Below are 25,156 nucleotides of genomic sequence, written 5' to 3'. Positions count from 1 at the left end.
AGGATCTTTAGGAGGGACAAGGAAATTGAGGAAAGAGAAGGAGCAATTGCGTTGATTGTTTAAAAAAAGAACAGTTGCAACATCAAAAGAATTCAGTATGCAAGATTACAAAGGAATTCAGGTAGTAAAAACAATATGGGTAAAATTAAACACAGAAGGATGCAAGACTGAGAGTCATAGAGATGTACAGCATGGAAGCAGATCCTTCGATCCAACCCGTCCATGCCAACCAGATATCCCAACCCAATCTAGTTCCACCTGCCAGCACCCAGCCCATTTCCCTCCAAACCCATCCTATTCAAATACCCATCCAAATGCCTTTTTAAATATTGTAATTGGAGCAGCCTCCACCATGTCCTCTGGCAGCTCATTCCATACACGTACCACCCTCTGTGAAAAGGTTGCTGCTTAGGTCTCTTTTATATCTTTCCCCTCTCACCCTAAACCTATGCCCTCTAGTTCTGGACTCCCTGGCCCCAGGGAAAAGGCTTTGTTTATTTATCCTATCGATGCCCCTCATGATTTTGTTAACCTCTATAAGGTCACCCCTCAAGCTCTGACGCTCCAGGGAAAACAGCCCCAGCCTGTTCAGCCTCTCCCTGTAGCTCAGATCCTCCAACCCTGGCAACATCCTTGTGAATCTTTTCTGAATCCTTTCAAGTTTCACATCATCTTTCTGATAGGAAGGAGACCAGAATTGCACGCAATATTCAAACAGTGGCCTAACCCATGTCCTGTACAGCCGTAATATGACCTCCTAACTCCTGTACTCAATACACTGACCAATAAAAGAAAGCATACCAAACGCCGCCTTCACTGTCCTACCTACCTGCGACTCCACTTTCAAGGAGCTATGAACCTGCGCTCCAAGGTCTCTTTGTTCAGCAACACTCCCTAGGACCTTACCATTAAGTGTGTAAGTCCTGTTAAGATTTGCTTTCCCAAAATCTAGCACCTCACATTTGTACTTGTCCACAATGGATAACACAGGCAGTTTTATCTATTATGAATGGTGGAATGGGACATCAATGTTGCATTAATGGTTATTCTTGTTACTAATTCCTAAAATTTAGTTAAGCAAAAATATGCAGAAACAGATTCACGAGAATGGTTCTAAGGATAAGGAACTTCCAAATAGATAGAGGCAATTGGAACTGTCTTTGTTTTGAAGAGAAGGTTTAATTGAAGGATTCGAAATTGTGGGGCCGGGGATAGAGTCGATCATGAGAAACTAATTGGCAAAAAAAGCAGTGGAGACATGAGAAAAACTTGCCTGTGCAATGAGTGGATAGGATCTGGAATGCACTTCATGTGGGTGTGGTAGATGCAGGTTTAACCAAGGCATTGAAGAGACTATTATCTGAAAAGGAAACGTGCAGAGTTGCAGGAGAAAGCCCTAGGCGCTTTTAGAGTCAGTACATATGTTGTAACCATTCAGTAATTCTGTGATCTGAAACTGACATAGACTTTTTTTCTCCTTTTTACACCAGCAACGATGTCCAGTGTTTCTGAGAGCACCATGGAGTTTACTGGTCGAAGATTAAACTGTAAAATGCAAGTGTACTCTGGCTCCAAAACAACAAATATTATGAAGATGATGTCTCTGTATGAACAGTGCATTCGAGTCCTACAGAACAACATTGACTGTAAGGAATTGGGAAGGGATGACGTGTCTTCAATTTTTAAAAAAAACTAAAGGAGAAATAGAAAAGACACACAATATGACATTAATATGACATAATCAGACTGGTGTCTTTTTAACGTAATCGTAGAGTTGTACAACACTAAAACGGACCCTTCAGTCCAACTTGTCTGCACCAGCCAGATATCTTCAACTGATCTAGATCGATTTGGCAGCATTTGACCCATATCCCTCTAAACCCTTCCTATTCATTTACCCATTCAGATGCCTTTTAAATATTGCAATTGTACCAGCCTCCTCCACTTCCTCTGGCTGCTCATTCCATACACTCAGCACCCTCTGCATGAAAAAGTTGCCCCTTAGGTCCCTTTTAAATCTTTCTCCTCTTGCTGTAAACAGATGCCCGGTAGTTTTGGACCCACCCCCTACCCTGGGGAAAATACCTTGACAATTCACCCTATCCATGCCCCTCAAGATTGTATGAACTTCTATAATGTCATTCCTCAGCCTCTGATACTCTAGCAAAAATAACCTCCGCGTATTCAGCCTCTCCTTTATAACTCAAACCTTCCAATCCTGGCAACATTCTTGCAAATCTTTTCTGAACCCTTTCAAGTTTCACAACATCCTTTCTATAGGAGGGAGACTAGAATTGTACTCAGTATTCCAAAAGTGGTATAACCAGTGTCCTATACAGCAATATGACCTCCCAAATCTTATACGAATGCACTGACCAATAAAGGCAAACATACCAAAGGTCACCTTCACTATCCTGTCTACCTGAAACACTCTTTTCAAGGAACTATGAACTTGCACTTGAAGGCTTCTTTGTTCAGCAACACTCTCTAGGACCTGAACATTAAGTGTATAAGTCCTGCCCTGATTTGCCTTTTCAAAATGCAGAACCTCTCATTTATCTAAATTAAACTCCATCTGCCACTCAGCCCATTGACCCTTCTGATCAAGGTTCCATTGTAATTTGAGGTAAGCTTCTTCACTGTCCATGACACATCCATGTTATCTGCAAACTTACTAACTATATCTCCTATTTTCACATCCAAATCATTTATATAAAAGACGAAAAGCAGTAGACCCAGCAATGATCCTTGTGGCACACCACTGGTCACAGGCCTTCAGTCTGAAAAAGCAATCCTCCACCACCACCCTCTACCTCCTACTTTTGAGTCAATTCTGCATCCTACTAGCTAGCTCTCCCTGAAGTCCGTGTGATCTAATCTTGCTAATCAGTCTACCATGAGGAAACTTGTCACACTCCTTACTGAGGTCTTTATAGATCACACCCACTGCTCTGCCATCATTAATCCTCTTTGTTAATTCAAAAAGAATCAATCAAGTTAGAGAGAGAGAGACAATTTCCCAAGCACAAAGCTATGTTGACTATGCGTAGTCAGTCCTTGCCTTTCCAAATACATGCACGTCCTGTCCCTCAGGATCCTTTCAATCAACTTCTGATCATTGGTGTTGGGCTCATTGGTCTATAGTTCCCTGGCTTTCCTTACTCCCTTTTTAAAATCATGGCACACATTAGCCAACCTACAGTCTTCCCGCATCTCATCTGTGCCTATTGATGACACGAATATCCCATGATTTGGAGGTGTTGGTCTTGGACTGGGTTAGACAAGGTCAAAAATCACAAGACGTCTGGCTGTAGTCCAACAGGTTTATTTGAAAACGCAAGCTTTTGGAGCCTCTCTCCTTCAGGTGTTGAAGAGTGAACCTCCGAAATCTTGCGTTTTCAAATAAACCTGTTGGACAATAACCTAGTGTCATGAGATTTTTAACAAATATTTCACCAAGTGGGTGAGCAATCACTTTCCTAGCTTTCCACAGAGTTCAAGTGTCGACCTGATCAAGTCCTGGAAACGTATCCACCCTTACACATTTTAAGAAGCTCAGCACCACCAGCTCTGTAATTTGCACATTTTTGAAGATGTCACTATTTTCCCATGTTTTCTGTCTTCCATATCCTTCTCTGCACTGAACTCTAATGCATCATACTCATTTAGTATCTCCCTATCTCCTGTGGTTCCACATATAGGCAGTTTTGCTGATTTTTACCCTTTTGTCCTTAATATGTTTGTAGAATCCCTTCGAATTCTCCTTCACCCTATTTGTCAAAGCTATCTCACTTTTGTTAAGTATACTTCTAACGTCTTTATACTCTTCTAGGAATTCACTCGATCTCTGCTGTCTATTCCTGACATATGCTTCCTCCTTTTTCTTAACCAAAACCTCAACTTCTCTTGTGATCCAGAATTCTCTACATCTATCAGCCTTGCCATTTACACTAACAGGAACATATTGTCTCTGAACTCTCAATCTCATTTTTGAAGGCTTCCCACTTCCAGCCATTCCTTTACCTAAGAATATTTACCCCCAATTAACTTTTGAAAGTTCTTTTAGAATACCGTCAAAATTGGCCCTACTCCAATTTAGAGCTTTCATTTTTAGATCCGGTCCATTCTTTTCCATCACCATTTTGAAGTTAGTAAAATTATAATCACTAATGCCAAAGTGTTCCCCCACTGACACCTCAGTCACCTGCCCTGTTTTATTTCCCAAGAGTAGGTCAAGTTTTGCAATTTACATAGTAGGTACATCCGCATACAGAAAGTTTTCTTGTATGCACTTAACAAATTCCTCTCCATCCAAGCCCTTAACACTCTGGCAGTCCCAATCTATGTTTGGAATATTAAAATCCCCATTACCGCCCTATTATTCTTACATATAAGTGCGATCTCTTATAGATTTGCTTCTCAATTTCACACTGCCTACTGGGGAGTCTATTGTACAATTCCAATAAGGTGATCGTTCCTTTCTTGTTTCTCAGTTCCACCCAAATAATTTCCCTGGATGTACTTCTACGAATATCCTCCCTAAGTACAGTTGTCATGTTAACCTTAGTCAAAAATGTCACTCCTCCCTTCTCTTGCTCCTCTTCTTCTCTCTTCCACCCCCCCCCCCCCCCCCCTTAACCTTTCTATCCTTCCTGTAGTACCTATACTCTGGAACATTAAGCTGTCATTCTTATCCATCCTTGAGCCACATCTCTGTAATTGCTATGATATCCCAGTCCCATGTTCCCAACCTTGCCCTGAGTTCATCTGCCTTAGCTGTCAGGTGTCTCATTGAAATAAATGCACAACCACCTGATAAAGGAGCAGTGCTCTGAAAGCTAGTGCTTCCAATTCAACCTGTTGGACTATAACCTGGTGTTGTGATTTTTGACTTTGTACGCACCAGTCCAACACCAGCATCTTCAAATCAGGAAATGCAGTTGAATTTATCAGTCCTACCTCGTTCTTTGCTTTGTTCCTGACAGTTTGACTTGCTCCTTTTCCCAACTGCACCAGTCTCAGACTAATCTCTTTTCAGTACACCCATGGATGGCCCAACTCCCTTACTATTTTAAATCATCCCAAGCAGTTAGAGCAAATCTCACTGCCAGTATGTTAGTGCCCTTTCAATTCTGATACACTTCTACACAAGAAAAGATTGTAATGAACCAGAAATGTGAATCCTTTTCCCTTATATCAGCTCCTCAGCCATGCATTCATCTGATCTATCTTCCCATTCCTACCCTCACTAGTTTGTGGCACCAGGAGTAATCCAGATATCACTATCCTCAAGGACTTTTTAACTTCCTGTCTAATTTCCTGTATTCTGTCCTCAGGACCTCATTCTTTTCTCGTCCTATGTGATTAGTTCCAATGTGTACAACAGTCTCCTGCTGGTCCCTCTCCCCTTTTGAGAATATTCTGCATCCTTTCCGAGATATCCTTGACTCTGGTACCAGAGAGATAACACACCATCATGATGTCTCGTTGTCAACTTCTGTGCCTCTGACTAGAGAGTGCCCTATCACAATCGATTGCTTGGAACCTGACTTACCCCTTGTTAGAGTAGTGCCAGTCTCAGTACTAATAACCAGGCTCTCAGCGCTACATTCCCCTGAGAGTACAACTCCTTCTACCTTTTCCAAAACAACATAACTGTTTGAGATGGGCACAGCCACAGGAGACACCTGCATGTCCTGCCTCCCTATCCTACCTTTCCTGAAGGTAACCCTCTACCTGACTATATTTACAGTTTTTCTGGTTTTATGAATTGAGGAACATTGAGTTGAACAAATTGATGTGTCTTCCCTGTCAAGAATTAGGAACCCATTATTTAAAAATGATAAAATGTCAAATGCATGGGTAAATGTGCTATATGTGAAAACATTGAGAAGTTTTCCTGAAACTGCCATTCCTCACACCACCTCGCTCCTGTAAATTCCTCATTGCCTCTAACTGCCACTCCAATCGACCTGTGTGATCCAATAGGATTAGCAAATAAACACACAGTGCACACATAATCATGAGTGACTTTGAAAATCTCCCCAAACTGCCACGTCTGACAGGAGGGTTGCATCATTCTACTGAATGCCATCTTTGCATCTTAACAATCTCCAATCTACAATCTACAATTAACAGACCAAACAATAGCACAGTCTTGCTTCTCTGAAAAACACTGCTCCCGGATAACTTAGTATCAATGTTTTATATTTTTATATTTTAGTCAAGAGACATAGCTCAATAAAACACATAATCAAGAAAAATCACCCTGCTTCACTATTGTAGACTGACAAAAAACACAGCAAAGTTACACTTTTTTTTAAGTCACTTAGCTGATCTCCTGCTGTGGACTCCCCCCAAAAAGGTTCCTCTAAGGTCAGCTGTGAATTTCACTGTTTGTTTACTTTTCTTAGAACAAACTCAGATGTCCAGAGGTACTAGTTACTATACAGCTGAGACAGTCAGCTGTGTACGTTCACTGCTGGTTCTTACAGATATGCGATCTCCTTATGTTTGCTTCTCAAGTTCCTGCTGACTATTGGGGGGTCTGTAGTACAATCCCAGTAAGATGATCCTATTTCTCATTCCACCCATACAACCTCATTGAACATTCTCCAATATCCTCCCTAATTATGACTATAATGTTATTCCTTACCAAAGATGCCACTCTGTCTCCTCTCTCGCCCCTCCCCCTTCCTGTCCTTGCTATAACATCTATATCCTGAAACATTTAAGTTTAATTTATCAGTCTTACCTCGTTCTGTGCTTTGCTCTTGCTTGCCTTAACCTGCTGCTCTTCTCTCCTGTACCAGTCTCAGACTAATTTCTTTTCTCATAATCTCTTTGCAACCTCTCTTCCCCCTTCCCCAATCCCACCCCACCCTCCAGTGTTTAAAGTTTCTTGAGTAAAACTAAGCTATTTGTCCCCTTTCAATTCAGGTGCAACCATTATTTACACAGGTCACACCTACCACAGAAGAGATCCCAATGATCCAAAAATGCAAATCCGTGCCCTCTGCATCAGCTCCTCAGCCACATATTCATCTACTCTATCCTCCTCTTTCTACTTTCACTAGCTTGTGGCACCAGGAGTAGTCCAGACATTACTAGCCTTGATGACCTGCTTTTTAACCTCATGCCTAACTTCCTTTTTTTCTCTCTCTGCAGACACTAGTCCCTTTCTGTTCCTATGTCATTGGTAACAATATGTACAATGATCTTCTGTTAGTTCCTGTCCCCTTTGAGAATATTTTGCAAGTCTGAGATATCCTTCACTTTGGCACCAGGGAGGCAACACACCATTCTGATCTCTCGCTATCAGCTGCAGAAACATCTGTCTGTGTCCCTGACTAAACAGTCCCCTAATAGAAATGATGGCTTGGAACCTGACATACCCCTTATTATAGTAGAGCCACCCCAGGGTACTAGAAACCTGGCTGTCAGTGCTATACTCCCTAAGAGGCTGTCACCCCCAATATTATCTAAAAACAGCATATTTGTTTCAGATGGGGATAATCACAGGAGACCTGCATTACCTGCCTACCTCTCGTACCTTTCCTAGCAGTAACCCATCTACCTAACTGTATCTGTGGTTCTTCTACCTTCCAGAAACTGCCATCTGTCACATCCCCAGCTCCTGTAAATTCCTCATTGTCGCTAACTGCTGCTCCAACAGATCCATGCAATCCGATGGGATTTGTATCCAAACACGCTTCCAGTAGGCATAATCTCCAGGAGCAACTTGAAATTTTCTCTAATCTCCCACATCCAACAGGAAGGGCATATCACTCCAACAGAAGTCATTTTAAATAATCTACAGACCCAGAATTTATCCAAAAACAAATCCCAACACAATTTCAAAAACTCAGCTCAGACTTACTGCTCAAAAGCATTGCTCTAGGATAACTCAATACCTGCCTTTTTATATTAAAAAAAATTAATTTGGGGAATAGAGTAAAACATTTTTTAAAAAGTACTCGCTATTATCGATTAATGAAAAAAACAGGTTAAGATTTACAAGTCTTAAATTTAAACACTGAACTGATAAAGCTGTGAAATCACAGATCATTCTTAACTTCTGTGTGTAGATCCGATAATGAGGTCTCCCAAAGTCAACACTACTGTTTGTTTTTCTTTGGCCAATCCCCAGTGATGTTTGTTATTTCGCAGTCAGTCAGCTGTGAAAATTCACTGCTTAATTCTCTTGATATAGTTAAAAATCACACCAGGTTATAGTCCAACAGGTTTATTTGGAAGTTTTAGCTTTCAGAGCACTGCCTGATGAAGGAGCAGCGCTCCGAAAGCTAACATTTCTGAATAAATCTGTTGGACTATAACCTGGTGTTGTGTGATTTTTTTTTATTATTTATTAAGAAAGTGACATCTTAGTCTGACAATGCATTCAAGGTGTGAGGTTAGAATCTGTATGTATTCCAACCTTGGGCGGCACGGTGGCACAGTGGTTAGCACTGCTGCCTCACAGCGCCAGAGACCCGGGTTCAATTCCTGCCTCAAATGACTGTGTGGAGTTTGCACATTCTTCCCGTGTCTGCATGGGTTTCCTCCGGGTGCTCCGGTTTCCTCCCACAGGCCAAAGATGTGCAGGTCAGGTGAATTGGCCATGCTAAATTGCCCATAGTGTTAGGTAAGGGGTAAATGTAGGGGTCTGGGTGGTTTACGCTTCGGCGGGTCGGCGTGGACTTGTTGGGCCGAAGGGCCTGGTTCCACACTGTAATGTAACCTAACCTAATCTTAAAAAAAATACTGGTTCTATTTCCAAAGTAGGAATTTATAAATTGTCACGTGGATTATAAAAGAAAATTGACTGCAGACAGATTGTGTGCTTTTTGAACAAAGTAGAATATTTTCTGCAAATGCAAATTTACCCCATAGGCATGTGTGTTTGTGTATGCATGTGAAGGAGAGAGAGAGAGAGAGAGAGAGAATGCTTGATAGTCTGCATGAGTTATCTGCCTACGAGATTGTGTACACGCACAGGTGTTGTGTGGGGGATGGGTGGGGGGTGTGTGTGTGTGTGTGTGTGTGTGTGTGTGTGTGTGTGTGTGTGTGTGAGAGAGAGAGAGAATGTATATTGTAGTAGGGCCACACCAAGGTCCAGGTTGAGGCCATCTCATGGGTACCAAATACATATTAATGAATCAAAAACTGCAACCCATTCTAAAAGATGAAAGACTCAACAGCAATCTCGGTTTGTTCAATATATCACATCAGTGTATGACACCATGAGTTTTTGCTATAAATTCTCCACTAGCTGCCTATCAAAGGAGAAGAGCTCCAGAAACTAGTACTTCCAGATAAACCTGTTGGACTATAATCTGGTGTTGTGTGATTTTTAACTTTGTCTCCCCCAGTCCAACACTGGCACCTTCACATCATTCTCTTCATATGTTCTTGTTCTCTGAAGCAGTTTTCTGACCTCGACACATGGTCACTTCTCCTGCGTGCTCTCACTCCTCCCATTTAAAAAGTATAATTGTTTTTGATTTGTTTAAACCTCTTTCTTTCTCGGCACACAAAATCTGGAAAATCGATAATCACTACTTTTATTTTGTTTTTTTTCCTCTGGACACTTTGCTCTCAAACAGGCAAAACATAATTAAGGACCCATTTTGTTCCAGTCCAATTGGGTTGAATTCAAATGTGCAAATAGCATACATTTATTATGCGCCAGTCAAATGTGATTTGTTTTCATTTGTTCACAGGATCTGAGCACACTGGCTAGACCATCATTTGTTGCCCAACTCTAATTGCCCTTAAGATGAAAATATCTAATACTGTAATCTAAAATGGAGGGAGGTAGTGGTGATGTCACTGGACTAGTAATCCAGAATGCTAGGCTAAAGTTCTGAGGACATTGGTTCAGATCTCACCAGGGCAGACAGTGAAAATTGAATTCAATTTAAAAATGATCTGAAATAAAAAAAATTCATGTAACCCCTGTTATTATTGTACCAACCCATCTGGTTTACAAATGTCCTTTAGGGAAGGAAACCTGCTATCCTTACCCAGCCTGGCCTACGTGTGACTGCAGACCTACAGCAATGTAGCTGACTCTTGACTAGCTTGTGGGTAACTAGGGGGTGAGCAGTAAATGCTGGTTTAGCCAGTGGCAGCATGGTGGCTCAGTCATTAGTACGCTGCCTCATAGTGCCAGGGACCCAGGTTCAATTCCAGCACCTGTCACTGCTTGGAATTTACATGTTCGCCCCATCTCTGCATGGGTTTCCTCCAAGTGCTCCTGTTTCCTCAAAGTCCAAAGATGTGTAAATTAGGTGGATTGGCCATGCTAAATTGTCCATAGTGTCCAGGGATGCGTAGGCTAGGTGGATGAGCTGTGCAGCGTTACAGGGCTAGGGTAGAAGGATGGGTCTGGTTGGATGCTCTTTGGAGGATCAGTGTGGACTTGATGGGCTGAATGGTTTGTTTCTGTATTGTAAGATTTCTGTATTGTATGATTCTATATTCCAAAGCAATGAAATGTAGTAATGGCTAAGCTCCATCCAGATTTTTATTTTTGTAACTGAAACAGTTATGGGTAGTCTTAACTGTTAATTGTCTACAAAACTACCAAAAGATGATCATTTCAATTTTTATTTTTTTCCTGTTCCTTCACCAACCAGCTATTCATGAAGTAGGAGGGGTCCCATTTGAAATTATTGAGCCAGTTTTGGGGCGATGTACTCCAGAACAGCTCTTTCGAATTGAGGAATGCAACCCGGTGAGAGAACCTGTTACGTAAGACCTTGTTCATAATGCCAAATAGATAGCAATTACCAAGGATTATTTAAGAATTTGTTCTTTAAACAACACACTCTGGCACTCCTTAAGAAAAGCACAAGCAATCATTTTGTCAATTGTCAGTCTGTGTCTTAATATCATGTTGATTTAGACAAACCTGTCATTTATTCTGCCATTAATGATTACTCTGAACTAATGTCTTCTTTACCAAAGGTGTTCCCACTTCCTTTTGTTCAATTTTGTAATTTAAACACTCATACTCTCTGATATATTGCTGCATTTTCTGAAAAACTGACCTTTGTTGTTATACAAAGAGCTATAATAGACAGGCAGGAGGCTGGAAGAACACAGGCCAGGTAGCATCAGGAGGTAGAGAAGCCGTCGTTTCGGGGGTAACCCTTCAGTGGGTGGGTGTGGGGGAGCTGCAGATAAAGGGGGAAAGTGGGGGCAGGGTGGTGAAGTGGGGAAAGGTCAAGAAAGGCAGAGGGAATGACTTGATTGGTCAAGGGAGGAATGAATCTGGTTGGTGGAAAGGAAGGGGAGGGGCTGGGAAGGGAGTCAGAGGATAGGGAGGGAGGTTATTTGAAATTGGAGAACTCAATGTGGAGACCTCTGGGCTGTAGGCTGCCCAGGTGGAAAATTAGGTGTTCCTCCAATTTATGTTGTGGTTCATTTTGGCAATGGAGGAGGCCAAGGATAGTCATGTCGGAAAAGGAATGGTTGGGGGAATTGAAATGAAATTGAATGAAATAGCAATCACCTTGATGCCAGCTATTTTGGTAGCTATATTGGAATGGCTTCTCTAAAGAAGCACAAGTCTTCAGTGTTCTTACCACAGTACTGTTAGGGCGTACAATCATTTCCAATGTGTAGTGTCTTCGATCATTTCTCGATCACAATGAAAACCAGGTTCTGTGGTACTAGAGACCTCAAGAGGAGGCAGAGATGGATACATGCTGAAGCACTAATATAGTTCCTCTACTGCCTTCCATTGAAAGAGTCATAGAGGAGTACAGCATGGTCCAACTTCTCCACGTCAACCAGATATCACAACCCAATCTAGTCCTACCTGCCAGTACCCGGTCCATATCCCTCTACACCCTCCTTATTCATATACCCATCCAAATGCCTTTTAAATGTTGCGATTGTACTAGCCTCCACCACTTTCTCTGGCAGCTCATTCCATAGACGTACCACCTTCTGCGTGAATAAGTTGCCCCTTAGGTGTCATAGAGTCATAGAGATGTCTTTTATATCTTTCCCCTCTCACCCTAAACCTATGCCCTCTAGTTCTGGACTCCCCCACCCCAGGGAAGAGACTTTGTCTATTTATGCTATCCATGCACCTCATGGTTTTAGAAACCTCTAAGGTCATCCCTCACTGTCTGACGCTCCAGGGAAAACAGCCCCAGCCTGTTCAGCCTCTCTCTATAGCTCAAATCCTCCAACACTGACAACATCCTTGTAAATTTTTTCTGAACCCTTTCAAGTTTCACAACATCCTTACGATAGGAAGGGAACCAGAATTGCACACAATAATCCAAAAGTGGCCTAACCAATGTCCTGTGCAGCCACAACATGACCTCCCAATTCCTGTGCTCAATACTCTGACCAATGAAGGAAAGCATACCAAACATCTTCATCACTTTCCTATCTACCTGCGACTCTGCTTTCAGTAGACAATAGGTGCAGGAGTAGGCCATTCTGACTTTCGAGCCTGCACCACCATTCAATATGATCATGGCTGATTATCCTTAATCAGTATCCTGTTCCTGCCTTATCTCCATAACCCTTGATTCCACTATCCTTGAGAGCTCTATCCAACTCTTTCTTAAATGAATCCAGAGACTGGGCCTCCACTGCACTCTCTGGGTGAAGAGGTTTCTCCTCATCTCTGTCCTAAATGGTCTACCCCGTATTTTTAAGCTGTGTCCTCTGGTTCAGCACTCACCCATCAGCGGAAACATGTTTCCTGCCTCCAGAATGTCCAATTCTTTAATAATCTTATGTCTCAATCAGATCCCCTCTCAGTCTTCTAAACTCAAGGGTATACAAGCCCAGTCGCTCCAGTCTTTCAGCATAAGGTAGTCCTGCTATTCCAGGAATTGACCTAGTGAACCTACGTAGCACTCTCTCAATAGCCAGAATGTCTTTCCTCAAATTTGGAGACCAGAACTGCACACAGTACTCAAGGTGTGGTCTCACCAGGGCCCTGTACAGCTGCAGAAGAACCTCTTTGCTTCTATACTCAATCCCTCATGTTATGAAGGTCAGCATGCTATTAGCCTTCTTCACTACCTGCTGTACCTGCATGCTTATCTTCATTGACTGGTGTACAAGAACACCCAGATTTCTTTGTACTGCCCCTTTACCTAAATTGATTCCATTTAGGTAGTAATCTGCCTTCCTGTTCTTGCCACCAAAGTGGATAACCATACATTTATCCAAATTAAACTGCATCTGCCATGCATCTGACCACTCACCTAACCTGTCCAGGTCATCCTGTAATCTCCTAACATCCTTCTCACATTTCACCCTGCCACCCAGCTTAGTATCATCAGCAAATTTGCTAATGTTATTACAAATACCATCTTCTATATCATTTAGTATATATTGTAAAAAGCTGCGGTCCCAGCACTGATCCCTGCGGTATCCCACTGGTCACTGCCTGCCATTCCGAAATGGAGCTGTTTATCACTACTCTTTTTTTGTTTCCTGTCAGTCAACCAACTTTCAATCCAAGTTAGTAATTTGCATCCAATACCATGCGCCCTAATTTTGCTCACTAACCTCCTATGTGGGACTTTATCAAAAGCTTTCTGAAAGACCAGGTACACTACATCTACTGGATCTCCCTCGTCCATCTTCAGAGTTACATCCTCAAAAAATTCCAGAAGATTAGTCAAGCATGATTTCCCCTTCATAAATCTATGTTGACTCTGACCTATCCTGTTACTACTATCCAGATGTGTCGTAATTTCATCCTTTATAATAGACTCCAGCATCTTTCCCACCACTGAGGTCAGACTAACTGGTCAATAATTTCCTGCTTTCTCTTTCTCCCATCTTTCTTAAAAAGTGGTACAATATTAGCCACCCTCCAATCCGCAGGAACTGATCCCGAATCTATCGAACTCTGGAAAATAATCACCAATGCATCCACGATTTCTTGAGCCACCTCCTTCAGTACCCTGGGGTGTAGACCATCAGGCCCCAGGGACTTATCAACCTTCAGACCTAACAGTCTCTCCAACACCAATTCCTGGCAAATATAAATTCCCTTAATTTCAGGTCCTTCAGCCACTGTTACCTCAGGGAGATTGCTTGTGTCTTCCCCAGTGAACACAGATCTGAAGTACCAATTCAATTCTTCTGCCATTTCTTTGTTCCCTGTAATATATTCCCCTGTTTCTGTCTTCAAGGACCTAATTTTAGTCTTAACCATATTTTTGCCTTTCACATACCTAAAAAAGCTTTTACTATCCTCCTTTATATTTTTGGCCAGTTTACCTTCATACCTCATTTTTTTTGTGTATTTCCTTCTTAGTAATCCTCTGTTGTTCTTTAAAAGCTTCCCAGTCTTCCGTTTTCCCACTTATCTTTGCTATGTTATACTTTTTCTCTTTTAACTTTATATGTTTCTTAACTTCCCTCAGCCACGGCCACCCATGCCTCCTCCTAGGATCTTTCTTCCTTTTAGGAATGAACTGATCCTGCATCTTCTGAATTATACACAGAAATATCTGCCATTGTTCCTCCACGGTCATCCCTGCTAAGGTATTGCACCATTGAACTTTGGCCAGCTCCTCCCTCATAGCTCCATAGTTCCCTTTATTCAACTAAAATATTGTCACTTCCGATTGTACCCTCTCCCCCTCAAATTGCAGATTGAAGCTTATTGTATTATGGTCACTACTTCCCAATGGCTTCATTGCACAATACCAGATCCAGAATTGCCTTCTCCCTGGTAGGCTCCAGCACCAGCTGTTCTAAGAATCCATATCGGAGGCACTCCACAAAGTCTCTTTTTTGAGGTCCAATACCATCCTGATTCTCCCAGTCTACCTGCATGTTGAAATCCCCCATAACAACTGTAGTAACATCTTTGCGACAGGCCAATTTCAGCTCCTGATTCAACTTACATCCGACATCCAGACAACTGTTTGGGGGCCTGTCGATAACTCCCAAGAGGGTCTTTTTACCCTTAGAATTTCTCCGCTCTATCCATACTGACTCTACCTCCCCTGATTCTCGGTCCCCTCGCGCAAGGGACTGAATATCATCCCTTACCAACGTGGCCACCCCACTCCCTCTGCCCGTCAGTCTGTCCTTCTGATAGCACGTGTAGCCTTGAATATTCATTTCCCAGGCCCTGTCCACTTGAAGCTACATCTCAGTTATTCCCACAATATCGTATCTGCCAATTTCCAAAAGAGCCTCAAGCTCCTCCATCTTATTTCTAATGCTTCGTGCATTTATATATAGTATTTTTTAAATTTGTTACTGCCCTCACCCTTCCCATCAACCCCTATTTTACTCAACCTTACAGCATGATCCCTTTTTGAATTTTCTGCTTCATTGATACAGTTGTCTTTCTTGACTTCCCTTGTCCTAAATTTCCCTTCAATTTCCTTCTTAAACATCCAGTTTCAAGGTGCTATGAACCTGCACTCCAAGGTCTCTTCATTCTGGAACACTCCCAAGGACCTTACCATTAAGTGTATAAGTCCTGCTAAGATTTGCTTTCCCAAAATGCAGCACCTTGCATTTATCTAAATTAAACTCCATCTGCCGCTTCTCAGCCCATTGGCCCATCTGATCAAGATCCATTGTAATCTGAGGTAATCTTTGCTGTCCACTACACCACCAATTTTGGTGTCATCTGCAGACTTACTAACCTCTTATGCTCACATCCAAATCATTTATACAAATGACAAAAAGTAGTGAACCCAGCACCTATCCTTATGGCACCCCATGGTCACAGGGCTCCAGTCTGAAAAACAACCCTCCACCACCACCCCCTGTCTTCTACCTTTGAGCCAGTCCTGTATTCAAATGACTAGTTCTCTCTCTATTCTGAGATCTAACCTTGCTAATCATTCTCCCATGGGGAACCTTGTCAAACACCATGCTCAAGTCCATATAGATCACGTCCACTGCTCTGCCCTCATCAATCCTCTTTGTTAATTCTTTAAAAAAACTTGTATTATGTCAGAAGTTTAAGTATTCTGATTGATTTGCAATAATCTCATTTGTGTTCCGTTCTGTTGCATGGCGTGCTGTAGAAACTTTTATTTTGATGACTCCACCTTAAGTCATTTAAAGAGGCTCATAAATCAATGATGTTATCTCTGGGTCAACAACTGTTGATTTAAAAAAAAATTGCTTTTTCAAGATTAAGATTTACCGCAGTGTTTTCCAAAATGTTTCTTACTCATGAGTTGTGGTTTGCTCTGTTATCACTTTACATAGAATTGAGTCTGCAGTATAAAAACAGGCAGCTCCAAACTAACTGCTCTGGGCTATTACTTTAACTCTGTGCAAGCTTCTTCATCTGACCCTATAGTTATGCTCATCTCCAATTCCCTTAATATCAATTTGATACTTACACTACCACAGAGAGTAACTGATGTATTCCACACTCTTACCGCTTAATAAATATAGAGAATTCAAATGAAATAATTTTGCATTTATTAATGGCAAAGTTATGGAGTCATAGAGAAGTACAGCACAGAATCAGATCTTTCTGTTCAACTCATCCATGCCAACCAGCTCTCTTAAATTAATTTAGTACCACTTGCCAGCACATGACCCATATCACCTTAAACCCTTCCTATTCATATCCCCATCCAGATGCCTTTTACATGCTGTAATTGTACCAGCCTCCACCACCTCCTCTGTCAGCTCATTCCTCTGTGTGCAAACATTGCCCTTTATATCTTTCCCCGCTCACCCTAAACCTATGCAGGTTCTGGACTCCCCCTCCACGCGCCCCCCCCTCACAATCCCTTCCCGCCCCCAACCCCACCCCAGGCAAAAGACCTTGTCTATTTGTTCTATCCATACCCCTCATGATTTTATAAACTTCCATAAGGTGACCCCTCAGCCTCTGCTCCAGGGAAAACAGCCCCAGCCTATTTAGCCTCTTCCAATAGCTCAAATCCTCCAACCCTAGCAACATCCTTGTAAATCTTTTCTGAACCCTTTCAAGTTTCACAACATCCTTCCAATAGGAAGGAGACCAGAATTGCAATATTCCAAAAGTGGCCTAACCAATGTCCTGCACAGCTGCAACATGACCTCTCAATTCCTATGCTTAATGCTCTGATCAATAAAGGAAAGCATACCAAACACTGCCTTCACTATCCTATCTACCTGCAACTCCATTTTCAAAGAACAATGAACCTGCATTCCAAGGTCTCTTTGTTCAGCAACACTCCCAGGATCTTACCAATAAGTGTATAGGTCTTGCTCTGATTTACCTTTCCAAAATGCAGCACCTTACATTTATCTAAATTTAAACTCCATCTGCCACTCCTCTGCCTGTTGGCCCATCTGATCAAGATCTCATTTTACTCTGAGGTAACCTCCTTTGCTGTACACGACGTCCTAATTTTGATGTCATCTGCAAACTTAGTAACTATACATCTTGTGTTCGCATACAAATCATTTATGTAAATGATGAAAAGCAGTGGACCCAGCACCAATCCTTGTGGCACTCCACTGGTTGCAGGCCTCCAGTCTGAATAGTGACCCTCTGCCTTCTACCTTCTAGCCAGTTCTGTATCCAAATGGCTGGTTCTCCCAATATTCCATGTGATGTAACCTTGCTAACCAATCTACTGTGAGGAACCTTGTCAAATGCCTTACCGAAGTCCATATGGATCATGTACACTGCTCTGTCCTCCTACGTATGACCTTCAGTTTTGTCTCGTTACATGTGAAAGCCATTTTTTTTTCTGTTTCTACCATGTCAAGCCTTGTCATAATTTTCAGTGTCTGTATAAGACCATTCCATTGGTCTTTTCTGCAAAACTGAAGGTTTGTTCTACAAGTATTTTGTTGTTTTGCCTATTGAGAAAAAATGTGACTAGTCTTCTGGCCCTGATGTAATGCAAATGAGCTCCAAATTTGAGGAAAGACATTCTGGCTATTGAGGGAGTGCAGCGTAGGTTCACGAGGTCAATTCCCAGAATGGCGGGGCTATCTTTCGCTGATAGATTGGAACGACTGGGCTTGTATACTCTTGAGCTTAGAAGGCTGAGAGGGGGTCTGATTGAGATGTACAAGATTATTAAAGGATTGGACACTCTGGAGGCAGGAAGCATGTTTCTGCTTATGGGTGAGTCCCAAACCAGAGGACACAGTTTTTGAAAAAAGGGGTAGGCCACTTAGAACAGATTTGAGGAGAAACATCTTCACCCAGAGAGGGTGGGTGTATGGAATGCCCTGCCTCAGAAGGCTGTGGAGGCCAAGTCTCTGGATACTTTGAAGAAAGAGTTGGATAGAGCTCTTGAGGATAGTGGAATCAAGGGTTATGGTGATAAGGCAGGAACAGGATACTGATTGAGGATGATCATAATGAATGATGGTGCTGGCACAAAGGGCAGAATGGCCTACTCCTGCACTTATTGTCTATTGCATCTCAGGATACTAAAAGAGATGGCGGGAGAAAAAGCAAATGCACTTATTGTAAATTTTCCCAAATTCGCTGGACTCTGAGGTATTTCCAGCGGATTGGAAAACAACAAATGTGATGTCATTGCTTAAAAAAAGGTAGACAAACGTGGGGATTTTTCAACCAGTTAGTTTAACTTCTATAGTAAAGAAAATACTTGAATCTTTTACAAGGGAAGAGATAGCAAGATATCTAGATAGAAATTGGGCAGATGCAGTGTGCGTTCTGAAAGGCAAGTCATGCTTAACTAATCTACTAGAATTCTGTGAAAACATTACAAGCATGGTGGACAACGGGAACCCAGTAGATGTGGTGTATCTAGATTTTCAAAAGACATTCAGCAAGGTGCCATGTAAAAGGCTGCTGCATAAGATAAAGACGAACGGCCTGTATTAGCATGGATAGAGGATGAGTAAAAATGGTAAGCAAAAAGTGGGAATAAATGAATGCTATTCTGGTTGGCAATCAGTGTTTAGTGACGTGCCTCAGAGTTCAGTGTTGGGATTGTAATTATTCACAATTTACATCGATGATTTAGAGTTGGGGACTGCATGTAGTGTGTGAAAGTTTGCAGGTGACACTAAGATGAGTGGCACTGTGAAACTTCGCAAAGGGACATCAATGGTTTAAATGAGTGGGCAAAGTCTGGCAGATGGAGTACAGTGTTAATAAATGTGAAGTCATCCATTTCAGTCGGAATAATAAAAAGGACTATTACTTGAATGATAAGAAATTGCAGCATGCTGCTATAGAGACCTAGTTGTCCTTGTGCAAGGATCACAGAAGGTTGGTTTGCAGATGCAACAGGTAATTAAGAAGGCAAATAGAATTGTTAAAGGGATTGAGTTTAAAAGCAGAGGGGTTATGTTGCAGCTGTATAGTGCTGCTTAGGCCACAGCTGCAGTACTGTGTGCAGTTTTGGTCTCCTTACTAGAGAAAGGATATCCTGTCACTAGATTGGGTGCAGAGGAGGTTCACTAGGTTGACTCTGGAGTTGGGGGGTTTGGCTTATGAGGAGAGACTGAGTAGACTGGGATTATATTCATTGGAATTTAGAATGAGGGGCAATCTTATAGAAACATAAAATTATGAAGGGAATAGAGAAGATGTAGAGAGGATGTTTCCCCTGGTGGGTGAAACTAGGACAAGAGGGCATAGCCTCAAAATTAGGGAGAGCAGACTTGCGTCTGAATTGAGAAGAAATTTCTTCACCCAGAGGATTGTGAATCTGAGGAATTCCCTGCCCACTGAAGTGGTTAAGGCTTCCTCAGTAAATGTTTCTAAAGCTAAGATGTATAATTTTTTTGAACAGTAAAGGAATTAAGGGTTATGGTTAGAGGGCAGCTGACTGGAGCTGAGGCCACAAAAAGATCAGCCATGATCTTATTGAATGGTGGAGCAGGCGCGAAGGGCTAGACAGCCTACTCCCGATCATAGTTCTTACGTTCAATATAAACTATTTCTGCCACGGTGCTGTTGCAAGTTTTTAAAAATTTTACTTTGTTTCCAAAGCCAATTTGAATCCAAGGTGAGCCCTTGCCCACACATAAATTCTACCAAAGCATTTTATGTAGCCCAGACATCATAAACCCTGTGAAAGACAGTTTTTGCCACCCTTTTGTCATTTTGTGTAGCTTCCCATAGTCTTTTTTTAAAGATGTGTTGAAAATTGGAATCTATTGCTTATAATAGATTTCCCTGTTCACTATTTGTTACTCCAAAGAATAATATATATGTATATGAATGTGTATAGATGGTTTAATGTAATAATGTTTCCAAAGCTATCTCTACAGGAGCAATATTAAATATAATTTGGCACCAAGCTGCATAAGATATCAGGTGACCAAAAACTGATTGAAGAGGGTAAGTATTAAGGAGTGTCTTAAAGGGGGTTAACAATGCTGAGAAGTTAAAGAGGGGATTCCAGAACACATGGGCCAGACAGCTGAAGGTATGTTCACCATGAAGTGGAGTGATTTGAATTCTGTATGTTCAAGGGAGGAGAACTGCAAGACCAGAAGTATCTTAAAAAGGTTTAAGGTTGAAGAAACTTACTCGAATTGGGAAGGATTTTTAAATAAGCTTGAGAATTATAAAATTTGTGGTACTGCTTAACAAAGAGCCTGTTTAGGTCAGTGATTCCTATTCACTCATTACCTCTATGGTCAATGTGATTTAGGATATAGACAGCATTATTTTTAAAGAGTTCAGTTTTATAGAGAGTGGAGATTTGGAGGCTGCAGGGTTTAGTATGTTATATGGTTGAAACTAAAGGTAACAAAGTAATGGATAAAGGTCAACAGTTAGTTGAGGTGAGGTTAGAGCTAGATGATATTACAAAAGTGGACATAAAAGGATTAGGTGATAGAGCAAATGTGCATTTGAAGCTCATCTGAAGTTCCGGCTGGGTGCTGAGATCTTGAACAGTTGGCTGGGGACCAGGGTTTAGGGCAGGGTCTGAAAAAATTAACTTTGGTTTACCCAGTATTTAATCGGAGTAATTCTTTTCTCCTCTAATACTGGATAATGAATGAATAGTATGAGAAATTAATATGGGGAATTGCAGAATTCAAAAGGTTTGAAAAGGAAAACTTTTTTTTAGAAATCTATGAATGATCATATTTTCTGTTTTTGATGTTTTTGTTAAATGTTGAGAAAATCTTCCACTACCTCTTCTATGAAAACAAATGAAAGACTAATCAAAGCTCCCAGGAGTAGTTCTAGTTCCTTTGTTGAAAGGTATCCTCTTTTGAGTTAACATTTGATTCTTGTATTTTAACTTGCAAATGAAGACTGTTTCAATTATGGTTGAAATGCATATGGTACATGTGTATATAATGTGTATATATGGGTATACATCTGATATATCTAAGTGGACAAGAAATACACTGAAAACAGTAAAACTTCTTGAGGGTTTCCTACAATAAAAAAACTACTGATTAGAAGATGAGTTGGGGGGGTAAGGAAGTATGGGTTAAATGTAGTTAATTGAAGGTCAGGTTCTTTTTGCCTCAAATTTCCAACAATTGAGATTTATTTGCCAGATCTGCAAACACTTAATTTACTTTTTGTCCTCTTTCACTTTTGGAGAGCTGGGGCAAAATTCTTACAAAAGTAAATTCATGGTGTCTTTCCTCTTTGATAGTCATGAGTCATAATCATAGCATTATATAACACGGAAGCCAACACTTCAGTCCAATTCATTCATGCTGACCAGATATCCCAAACTGATCTAGTCCCATTTGCCAGCATTTGGCCCATATCTGTCTAAACCCTTCCTATTGACATAACCATCCAGATCCCTTTTTAATTGTTGTAATTGTACCAGCCTCTACCATTTCCTCTGGCAGCTCATTCCATACACCCACCACCCTCTGCATTAAAATGTTGCCCCTTAGGTCCCTTTTAAATCTTCCTCCTCATCCTCGACTTATGCTGTCTAATTTGACTTCTCAAGCTCTGGGGAAAAGACCTTGGGTATTCATCCTATCTATGCTGCCCATGATTTAATAAACCTCCTGTAAGGTCATCTCTCAGCCTCCAATGCTCCAGGGAAAATAGCCCCAGCCTATTCAGCCTCTCCCTATAGCTCAAACACCCCCACCCTGGCAAACTCCTTGTATTTCTTTTCTGAACCCTTTCAAGTTTCTCAACATCTTTTCTATAGTAGGAAGATCAAAATTGAATGCAGTATTCCAAAAGCGGTCTAACAAATGTCCTGTTCAACCGCAATATGACTTCCCAACTCCTAAATTCAATGCACTGACCAATTTTAGGCAAGTGTACCAAACACTACCTTCACTATCCTATCTACCTGCGACTCCAGGTTCAAAGAACTATGAACCTGCACTCCAAAGTCTCTTTGTTCAACGACACTCCTCTTACCATTAAGTCTATAAGTCCTGCCCTGGTTTGCCTTTCCAAATTGCAGCACCTCATATTTTTCAAGATTTAAATTCCATCTGACATCCTTGGACCATTTGCTCACTGATCAAGGTCCCATTGCACTCTGAGGTAACCATCTTTGCTGTCCAGTACACCACCAATTGTGCTGTCATCTGCAAACTTACCATACCTCCTGTGTTCACATCCAAATAATTTATATAAATGACATCAAGCAGTGGACGCAGCACCGATTCTTGCAGAGCCCACTTGTCACAGGCCTCCAGTCTGAAAATGAACTGTTTACCATCACACTCTCTCCTACATTCAAGCCAATTTTGTGTCCAAATGGCTATATTTCACATGATCTAACCTTGCTAACCAATCTACCATATAGAACCTTCTCAAACTCCTTGCTGAACTCCATATAGACAATGTCTACTGCTCTGCCTTCACCAATCATCATCTTCACAAAACTCAATCAAGTTATTGAGACATGATTTTCCATGTGCAAAACCATTTTAACTACAGATCGTTCTGGTGTAACACGCATTTTGTCAACGTGAATTGACTATAACATGATTGACAAGTTGTGAATACTGTTTGGATAACATGAGCTTTCTACTGAACAGGTGTAGCGTTCTTCCACAGCATGATTTTCTACAGCAGTTCTCCATAACACACTTTTCTAAAGCAGAAGGTTGCAGAGAACCGCAAATGTCATGTTATAACCTAACGATCTGTATCGCTAATCAGTCCTTGCCTTTCCAAGTACATATAAATCCTGTTTCTCAGAATCCCCTCCAACAACTTATCATCCACTGACGTCAGGCTCACTGGTCTACAATTCCCTGGCCTTTCCTTACCATCTTAAATATTGGCACCACATTAGCCAACCTCCAGTCTTCCAGCACCTCACACATGGCGCTCAGTGGTACAACTATCTTCGCAAGGGGCCTAGCAATCACTTCCCTAACTTCACAAGAAGTTCTGGGGTACATTGATCAGGTCCTGGGGATTTATCCACCTTTACACATTTTAAGATGTCCAGCACCACCACCTCTGTAATAATTTTAAGATATCATTATTTATTTCTCCAACTTCCATATCCTTCTCCACAGTAAACACTGACATGAAATACCCATCTCCTATGGGTTCCACAGATAGGTGGCTTTGTTGAACTTTAAGGGACCCTATTCTCTCCCTAGTTTCGATTTTGTATCTGTAGAAATTGTTTGGATTCTCCTTAACCCTATTTGCCAAAGATATCTCATGTCCCCGTTCTGCCTTCCTGATTTCCATCTTGAGTATACTCATACTCCTCAAGGGATTCACTCAATCCCTGCTGTCTATACCTGACATATACCAACCTTTTCTTGATCAGAACCTCAATTTCTCTTGTCATCCAGTATTCCCTACATCCACCAACCTTGCCCTTTGAATAACAGGAACATACTGTCTCTGGACGTTTGTTCACTCATTTTTTTTGAAGGCCTCCCACTTTCCATCCATCCCTTTTCCTGTGATAGCTGCCCCCAATCAACTTTTGAATGTTCTTGCTTAAAAGGTTAATGACTTGGTTACAGGGATAGAAGGTTCTATAGCCAAATTTTCAGTCGACACAAAAATACACAGGATTGTAAATTGCAGTGAGGAAATAAGAACCTTACAAATGGATATAGATAAGTTAGGCGAGTGGGCCAAATTGTGGCAGATAGGTTATTGGGACAAAAATGGATGAAAGCTAGTTGTGATTTGATGATTTTAATATGTCAAGAGTTTTTGGATTACAGTAATAAAACTTGACCACACCCTGGCATGTAGCTGAAAATTGAGTGAGAAACTGAACAATTCAAGTCATGATCAATAATTTGGGAAATCTGACATCATCTTAACAATGGATTATTTTTAAATAATGCATTCTTTCAATTCAGCATTCTGTTTTTTAATTTACAGGACATATCTACAGGTTAAATGTTTATGTACAAAACTGAACATTCAATGACTTGTACTCTTTTTTACTTTTGATGAGGTTCTTTGGTGTTTTGTTTGTTACCTTAAACAGAGTTTTACTGAACAGACCAGTCATTTCTGGATGAAGCATTCTAAAAAAGATTTCAAAAATGAGGAGCCCCAGGAGTTTGAATCATGGCGTGAGCTATATCTGAGGCTTTATGATGAAAGAGAGCAGAAACTAAAAATATTGACACAAAGCATTAGCTCTGCACATGCTAACAAGCCCAAAGGTTAGTGTGAACTTAACATACTTTTAAGATGGGACCATGAAACAGTTATACTGCTGATTTATTATAATGTTACAAAATTATTGTGTATTATTAAGCTGGAGCTACAGGTCACTGCAAGAAGTGACCCTCTAGTTTCTTCATGTTAATTTGAAATGAAGTTAAATTAAATTCAATGTACACTGAAAATTCCTCTTTCACTGACCTACTTGAAGAATTTTGCACATGGCATTTTGATAATCTATTTTTATTGAGAATGCAAGGCAAATGTTGAAAGCAATGATTTGGAAAGTTTGAAGGGGACCTTGCAACAGCTATATGTTGGCTTTTTGTAGTTAAATCTTTCAAGTTAAGTTTCAAGAATTTTGATGCGCTGCCCACAGCGTTCACTTTAACCATAAAATAAAGACAGCGAAATAAGCTTCCTTCTGAACCTGAAAGTAGGAAATGGAAGCAGGAATAGGCCATTTGGCCTCTTGTGCCTGCTCCACTATTCAACTACATTGTGGATGATCTTCTATCTCAATACCATTTTCCTGCATATCTCCATATCCATATCCTTGCTATCTTTTAATCATTTGAAACCTATTGAGTG

General features: G+C 41.1%; 1 protein-coding gene across 1 annotated transcript in view; it reads left to right on the top strand.

Moving 5' to 3' along the window:
- Nucleotides 1-25,156, top strand: part of eloal (elongin A, like) — a 118,487-nt gene that overhangs the window by 80,236 nt on the left and 13,095 nt on the right. The window contains exons 6-8 of the mRNA XM_072560284.1: nucleotides 1,491-1,646; nucleotides 10,641-10,738; nucleotides 24,384-24,564. Coding sequence (XP_072416385.1) covers nucleotides 1,491-1,646; nucleotides 10,641-10,738; nucleotides 24,384-24,564 — 435 coding nt within the window. The remainder of the gene's footprint in view (nucleotides 1-1,490; nucleotides 1,647-10,640; nucleotides 10,739-24,383; nucleotides 24,565-25,156) is intronic.

This window comes from Chiloscyllium punctatum, chromosome 3 (assembly GCF_047496795.1).
Source record: "Chiloscyllium punctatum isolate Juve2018m chromosome 3, sChiPun1.3, whole genome shotgun sequence".
Lineage (NCBI taxonomy): Eukaryota > Metazoa > Chordata > Chondrichthyes > Orectolobiformes > Hemiscylliidae > Chiloscyllium > Chiloscyllium punctatum.
Note: the sequence above shows the minus strand (reverse complement) of the source record. Positions and strands in the feature narration are given on the sequence as shown.